General features: G+C 58.0%; 1 protein-coding gene across 1 annotated transcript; it reads left to right on the top strand.

The window, feature by feature from the left end:
* The first annotated feature begins 588 nt into the window (after nucleotides 1-588).
* PDX1 (pancreatic and duodenal homeobox 1) lies at nucleotides 589-6,135 on the top strand. The gene is made up of 2 exons (XM_025924406.2): nucleotides 589-1,116; nucleotides 4,587-6,135. The coding sequence occupies exons 1-2, from the start codon at nucleotides 708-710 to the stop codon at nucleotides 5,030-5,032; spliced, it is 855 nt and encodes a 284-aa protein (XP_025780191.1). The 5' UTR covers nucleotides 589-707; the 3' UTR covers nucleotides 5,033-6,135.
* Nucleotides 6,136-8,068: the final 1,933 nt, after the last annotated feature.

Below are 8,068 nucleotides of genomic sequence, written 5' to 3'. Positions count from 1 at the left end.
TCTGTCTCCCTCTGTCTCAAAAATAAATAAACATTAAAAATTTTTTTTTAAAAAAGCATACAACGAATGCTGGGTCTTTATGGGTTAGTTCACTGACATCATTGCGATCGTGTACAAATTTCATAAATAAGACAGAAGACCAAGTCCTTCCTATAGAGCTAGGGTCTGCAAACTTTTTTTTTTTTTTTTTACCGTACTCCCTAACAGTTACAAAAAAAGTTTAAATGCACAACCTCGGCATATGTATCTATATAAATTGTATTAATGAATTGGTGTATTGTGTATATTATCAAACAAACAAGGAAAATAGACCACTTAAAGTATGATGAAAAACATACATTTCTATGATTGAACGTAAGCTCGAAGAGTTTCACGAACGCTCCACTTCAGATCGCACGGCCAGCTCGGCCTACAGGTGTGTGCGGGGAAACTCAGCTGAGAGAGAAAATTGAAACAAATGCAGGTGCTCTTGGGTACCTGGGCCTGGCTTCTTAAGGCGGTCGGCCAGGCCAATAATGGCCCCAGGCTGAGCCACGTGGGGCACAGCGGAGCCTATTGCGCTGCGGCCGGCCCGCCTGTCCCCGCCGGTGGCGGGTCCCCTTGCGGAGCGGAGCCGAGCTGTCAAAGCTAGCGGGGGTGGCGCCGGGAGCGGGAGGGCCACACAGCTCCGACTCCCCGGCTCCGGCTTCCAAACCCGGGCAGCAGCCATGAACGGCGAGGAGCAGTACTATGCAGCTACGCAGCTCTACAAGGACCCATGCGCCTACCAGCGGGGCCCCGCGCCGGAGTTCAGCGCCAGTCCCCCCGCGTGTCTGTACATGGGCCGCCAGCCCCCGCCGCCGCCGCCGCCGCCCCCGTTCCCGGCGACCCTGGGCGCGCTGGAGCAGGGCAGCCCCCCGGACATCTCCCCGTACGAGGTGCCCCCCCTCGCCGACGACACCGCGGTGGCGCACGTCCACCACCACCTCCCAGCTCAGCTCGCGCTCCCCCACCCTCCGGCCGGGCCCTTCCCGGATGGAGCCGAGCCCGGCGCCCTGGAGGAGCCCGGCCGCGTCCAGCTGCCTTTCCCGTGGATGAAGTCTACCAAGGCTCACGCGTGGAAAGGCCACTGGGCAGGTAAGTCCGGCCCCTCATCCCCTTAGTCCCCTCACCGGCTCCCGTCCCGGCTGAAGGGCTCCCCAAGACCCTCTACCGGTTCGCGTTCCCAGCCCCTATGGACAACCCAGGGTCGGACTAAACTCCACAGGGAGCCAACGAGGCGATCCCGCGCAGAAGCGCCTTTCTGGTCCCCTTTGGAGCGTCTTTTCCACTCAGCTCTCCTCCTGGGCGCTTAAACCCTTCCTTCCCTATCTATACGCTGAACTCCAGCAGCCTGCGCTCCCCCAGCCAGCCAAGGCCTGGCTGAGCTCAGGCTTCTGACCCTCCGGAGGGATCCTCCTCCACTGGAGGGATCCACCTGGCCAGGACTCCACGGCGTGAGCGTCTAGGAAGCCGAGCAAGACCCTAGGATGCTCCCGACCCGGGCCGGGGCGTGCCTTTGGAGTCCTGGGCCCCTGTGGCCTTGAGCCCACCCGGGAGCCGTCATTAGAGGAGACGGCAGTCTCGGGGGCGCTCAGCGGATGCCGGAAAGCAGGGAAGACGAACTGCATCAAGCCCGCGAAGATGTTCGGCGCGGAGGGGAGGGGGCGGGGAGGGGGCGGGGAGGGGGTACTCACCGCCAGGCCGAGGCCGGGCCGCTCAGGCTGGAGGCAGGCAGCTGGGAGAGGCGTCTTCCATGCCGGTGCGCTATCTGAGCAAGCAGAAACGTTCGAAGGGGGTCTCCCCGCGCTGCTTCCCAGCAAGTAAATCTGAAGAAGGAATGCCCTTCTTGCAACAGCTGTGGCGGGGGAGGCGTGAGCCCCGTGTCCCCGCGGCCCTAGGCGCACGCGTGTCGCAGAAGGTCTTCCCCGGAGCCCGGAGGCGAAGACGCGGAGCGGCCCCCAGGCCCCCTCCCCCGCCAGGAGCTGGCGGCAGGTTCCGGCGCGGCCTGGGCGCCGCTACACGCTGCTACCGCTTCCGTGCCGGGGCCACCTCTGGTCACACCTGCATGGCGCATAGTTGACTTTTCTTTTCCTTCCAGCAGTCGGGGGTAGGGGGAAAGGGGCTCGGCGCCCCGTCAGCCCGCCCTCCCCGTGCCTGACGCAGACCCCGGCGCGGCCCGGCGGGACTTTGTGGGGCCCGGGCTCGCCCAGGGTGCCCGGGGCTCGCCTCTCCCTTAGCTCACTCTTTCGTGAAGGCTGAGGGGCGAGGACAGGGCCCAGCTGGGCTGCAGTCTTCCCCCACCTACCGCGCAGCCCGGGGCGAGGGGGGCGTCAGACGCTGCCCCCGCGCCACTGCGTCCTTACGCGGCCCAGCGCGGCGGCCGCCGCAGGCCGGGGAGTCTTGGGAAACGCGGGATTCTTGGGAGGCGGAAGGACCACGTCCTTCGACCAGGGTGGGACCTAAGGACGCGCGTTTCCCACGTTCCCGGCCGCCCTTGCAGCTTCCTCAGGGGGAAAAGGGCGAGCGAGGCCTAAAGTGGGGTCACCTCCCCACCCCCGGGGTGTGACCCCTGCTCTGGTGGCGCCTGGGCTCGGGCGGACCCTGGGAGCCAGACGGTAAATGCTATTGGTTAATCGGCCGCCTTGCCCTGGGGTGAAGGAAACCCTGAAAGGGTAACTAACATCCTGCGGTTGGAGAGTCAGGCCGGAAAGCCCTTTGCCAGAGCTTTCTGACCCGCTGCAAGCTCAGCTCAGGGAGAAGGGGCCGACCCCCCTCGACTGGAAGCTGCCTTTGGGGTGTTCCTGCGACCTCGAGGTCCTCCCGGGAAACTCTCTAAGGAGCGGAGCTTCAAGCGTGTGTGAACTCGCCTGTCCACTCCTGTGGGGTTTCAAACGCCTGGGAAGGGTAAAGTGACCAGAGGGTTCTCATTTGCAGTACAGATATGAATGCTAATAACAATACTGTAGGAACGTTTGAAAACGACGTAAAAAAATGAATTGTAGCAGCCTTGCTGGCAGGCTTGCCCCTAAACTGCCTCCCCCTGAGCCTTAGGGAAGGGCGCAGACCCAGGGGGCTCTTGACATCTTCTTAAGTAACGCCACCCGCCGGCATCCCCTGCCAAGCCTTCCTGGGCATAGGTCTCCTTGGGTGGTCCCAAGAGATTATGGATGGAATTTAAGAACCTCAGAGGGCCTTTTTAAACGTTCCTTTAAGGCTCCCTCTCCTCTCTCCTATGCCAAGGAAAGCTTAGAAGCATAAGACTCTGGAAATGCTCCCCAGGGAGTGGGACTTGTCTGCTGACTCTGCCCAAGCCTTGGATTCTGGGCGCCTCCTTTTGGCCTGGGGGAGAGCGGGCCTAGTTCTCCCACCTAATAAACCCTCTCCCCTCCAAACATACGCACTAGCTTTTTCAATCGCCTAAGGCTTCCTAACAGTCACAGGAGAAATATCCTAGACTCCGCCCTACAACAAGCAGATTTAGGCCTTTTCCCAGAGTGTTTAGTGAAACTTAGCTTCGACGAAGTCTGCGCCTGGGGGTGCAGTCGGTACTGGCAGACAAAGGAAAAGTTCAGGACCTGGTGCACAGCGACGAACAGCAGGCGTGTGGGCCAGCTGCTGCTTCCTTGGGCCTGGGCTAGGAGCTGGAATAGAGCCTGCGGCTCCAACCCCGTCCGGTGTGAGGCTCTCCGCTCCCAGCGGGACCCCAAGGCTCCCCTCACCTTTGCCAGCGTTGGGGGCCCACAACACAGAGGCCAGGGCTGACAGGGACGTTCCTCCGGGCCCAGAATAGTTTTCCTTCTCCAGGGCAGGGGCCTGGGCAGAGGTTAAAACAATTGTAGAAGAATTTACCAGCTCTGGAGCTGGGAATGATTATAATAATATTACTACTAGAGAGATAATAGTCAGATATAACAATATATGTCCTAAGATCAGGGTTTTTATTAGCTCAAGGCTTTTTTCACACTGAGGGTTGTACTTACAAGTTGGTCGTGAAATCAATCAACTGAGCTGAGACCTTTAAAAAAAAACAAAATAGTAATGGGGAAAATTAGGTGTATCGTAGGTGATAAAGATTGCTTGGTTTTATGTTCTGAACTTTCGGGGGGTCAGTTCTGTGTCAGTGTGGGAAATGGGTTGTGCTCTGAAATGTATTCTTACTGTGTGGGTGACCATCAGAAAGCTGGGGGGGGGGTTAAGTCTTATATTAAAGGCACTTTATTGCCTTTGTAGAATCGAGTGCGTTTGGATAACTATTGTGGGCATTTTAATCACCATCAACCCGAACGCTGGCCGAGTGAACCCCCGAAGAGCCACGATTCATAGAGCCCACGGCCTGCTCCCAGAGAGAGCCTGAGAGCCCCGCACAGCTTTGACCTCCAAGAAAAGCGAACCTTTACTGGAGAAAGTCCGCTTGAGGCCAGACTGAGCTCTGGGACTGGAAGTTGAGGCTCGGTGGCAGGAACAGCTGGGAGGACCGGGACTCCCAGGATGGGGGCTTCAGTGTTGGGCTGCGTGGGTGGGGCCAGGGGTCGAGGGACCACACTCACGTGCCCTGTCGCCCACAGGCGGCGCCTATGTTGCAGAGCCAGAGGAAAACAAACGGACACGCACTGCCTACACTCGCGCGCAGCTGCTGGAGCTGGAGAAGGAGTTCCTGTTCAACAAATACATCTCGAGGCCGCGCAGGGTGGAGCTGGCCGTCATGCTGAACTTGACCGAGAGACACATCAAGATCTGGTTCCAAAACCGCCGCATGAAATGGAAAAAGGAGGAGGACAAGAAGCGCAGCTGCGGGACAGCGGCCGGGGGTGGCGCGGATGCGGAACCCGAGCAAGACTGCGCAGTGACCTCGGGCGAAGAGCTGCTGGCGCTGCCGCCACCGCTGCCCCCCGGTGGTGCTGTGCCGCCGGCCGTCCCCGCCGCCGCCCGAGAAGGCCGCCTGCCACCTGGCCTTAGCGCGTCGCCGCAGCCCTCCAGTGTCGCGCCCCTGCGGCCACAGGAACCCCGGTGAGAGACGGGGGCTCCTCCTTGCCAGGAGGCTTTGACCACTGGTAGAGAAGGGGGGAGGGTAGCAGGAGTAGGACCCTGGGTGTGGACAACCAGCCCTGGCCGTTCAAAGGGGGGAGGCCACCCCAGACAGAAGGGGAGAACTCGCGTTCTCGGGTGCCTGTGCCAATCGGGGCACCTTGGGGAGATGCCGGCAGACCTTCTGGAAGGAGAAGAGAGGTTTTCTGTAATATCTGGGGCCTCTTCGGGTGATACTGTCGGATTGGCGACACCTGCCGCTGCTGTGCAGCTCCTAGCACTCCAGAACCGTGGACCTGTTTGGAGAAACCAGCTCAAGAAAAAACAACAGAAACCACAAGTTGGAATGCGCCCCCAACCACTGCAGGCAAGCTGGAGTGCCTTAATCTGCCCTAAAACAGCCCGTTTTACTTGGGCTTCTGCCTTAATGCTTAGAAATGATGGAGAGGAAACCTCCAAGGCTTCAAAGACCTAGTGAAATTGATGCCCATGGATTAGAATAATCCTCCCGCCTCTTCCTCCTCCCCAACTTCCTCTTACTTTTTAAAAATCCTTTGAGTATAGCCACATACCTCAACCAGCTCCTATCCTTCAATCCGCATCTCTTTCCTCCAAAGAAGAGAACAGAACATCTTGCAAGGATGGCTGGGCAACAGCAGGGCTGGGGCAGAAGGGTGCCAGAGTCCGTGCACATCCAGTCTGTCTGATGCTTGCAGAGAAGACAGGTGGAGGTGGGCCTAGAGCAAGGGACTGGGGGAGAAAGATGGCCCCTGAGCCTTCTTCACTAAACTGAAGATATTTGGAGCTAAATCTATGTGGATTTGCTTCCCAGTCTCAGGGCAAGGGAGGCTAATCCGAAAGGCAAGCAGCGTGGCCCGGCCCACCTTGGAAACTATTTGCAGAGACCCTTGATTTCCACATCTTTAGAAGTGATGAAAACGCATGTGGTTGGGGAGTCTGAAAACTGATTATTTTTATGTAAAGTTTTAAAGTTGCCTAACAGGTCAGCTGCTTGCCTCAGGGTCTGGGCCCCGTGGTCAGGTGGTGTTTGTGGAAAAGGATTAATAAATACAGATCACATGGAAAAGAGATGCACACTGATTTTCCTCGCTTTGTCTCAGGCCTTCGCCACGCACCGATTCCATTTCGCTTCAAAAATTAAAGCGGCGTGTTTTCATTTTTATTTTTTGGTACTAACCCGGGGGGAAGGAGCAATTAAGGACTACGTCTGGGTTTGAGGTTGGGGCAGCATATGAGCTGGTGAATGTTCTGTTTGCTTTCATTTTTAACTTGTGTCACTGCTGAAGATGAATTTCTCAGGCAGTGTAGCCCAGACGCGTGGGGGGTTCTAAGTGCCACTGGCTGTGCATGGCACAGAACCAAGAGCAGCCCATCCTGGGCCACGCAGCAGCCAAGGAAACACTCTCAGCTGGCCAAGGCCTTGGCGGGGTCTCTTGCCTCCCCAAACAGCGGTCTGGGTCAAGGGCCTTCTCGGCGGTTCTTCTGAAGGAAGTGTTGCTTTGGATGAGTCTCCACCCCTGGAGCCCCAAGGCTGACAGTGTCTTGTATTAGGAGCAAACAGGCCCTGATTTAGCAGGCTTCTAATCTCTGGGCCCACCCTGCTCCTCCCGCAGCTGGGCACCTAAGGGCACCTGAGCGCTCCCACCTTTGGGGGGCACTGGCTCACTCCCAGGAACTGTTGCTAGTGTTTTCTTTTGCAGAGGGACAGCAGGGATTAGTTTTTGTTTTGTTTGTTTGTTGAAAGAAAGAATTTGAGTCCTAACGCCCCTCCAAATTAAAGGAGATCCACGGAGGGGCGCCTGGGTGGCTCAGTCGGTTAAGCATCCAGATACTTGGTTTTGGCTCAGGTCATGATCTCCAGGTTCCTGAGATTGAGCCCAAACCCCCCCTCCCCCCGCCCCACATTGACAGCACAGAGCCTGTTTGGGATTCTCTCTCTCCCCTCTTTCCGCCCCTACCCACTCGCACTCACTTGCTCCCTCTCCCTCAAAATAAACTTAAACGTTTTTTAAAGAAAATAAAGGAAATCTGTCGCTCTGAAAGGGGAACTTTCTCATCAGTGAGAAGTCTCATTGGGGAGACAATGGCCATGCCCAAAGCTTCTCCACCCGTGCCCGGGCTCTGGGGTGGAGCAAATCTGCCTTCAAACCCGGGGTCCCTCGAATACTGACTCATGACCTTGATAAAACGATTCAACTACTCTGTGCCTCGATTTCCGCATCTGTAAGGTGGAAGTGAACACTACGTGGCCAAGTTGTGAGATTTAAACCAAAGAATGCCGGTAAAGTGTTGAAATTCACTACCTAGAAAGAGTCCTCCTTCCCCATCACTGTTTTGGCAACATCATTCTTTTGAGAAGCGAGCCCGGAAGCTTCTGGCTGCGGAGATTCTCGACTCTCCCTGCCAGCCCTCGCAGCCCCTGTCCTTTGACAAACCCCCACGCTGTCGCTGATGATGTGACCTGTTCGCGGCACCACTGATCTCGAGCGGGCACTTCCTAGTTTTACGACTCCCTTCCTCATAAATAAACTCTGGATTTTCCCACAGCGACCTTCGCCAGGTAAGTGAAACGGTCCCCATCTTACACGAGGGAAGCTAACGCTGGGTGGGGAGGACTGGCTGAACTGAAGCTCAGCCGCCCGGTCGGTGGAGGCGCGGAGACCGGTCCTCGGAGGCCAGGGATGGCTCCAGGGCTCCCGAGCAAACCCGCCTCCCTGTCCGGGGCTCCCGTCCCGATGTCGCGCGCTGTCCTGACCGCACCGTGGCCTCTCCGCGCGGGCTGGAGGGCTCGCCCATGCGAGACAAGAGGTGTGGGCCAGCGGGGGCGGGCCGGGGCGGCCGGGGGCGCAGGTGCTGACTCGGGGCCAGGCGTGCGGTCTCCAACCGCCCAGGACAGGGCGCGGGATCCCTAAGCTTCGCTGAAAGCGCAACTGGGCCGCTCACCGCGACTCGGAGACCCGCCGCCAGGGCCTGTGCGGCCCGCGGGGAAGAACTCCGGCTT

Source organism: Puma concolor, chromosome A1 (genome assembly GCF_028749965.1).
Source record: "Puma concolor isolate L17-30 chromosome A1, mPumCon1.1.hap2, whole genome shotgun sequence".
Lineage (NCBI taxonomy): Eukaryota > Metazoa > Chordata > Mammalia > Carnivora > Felidae > Puma > Puma concolor.
Note: the sequence above shows the minus strand (reverse complement) of the source record. Positions and strands in the feature narration are given on the sequence as shown.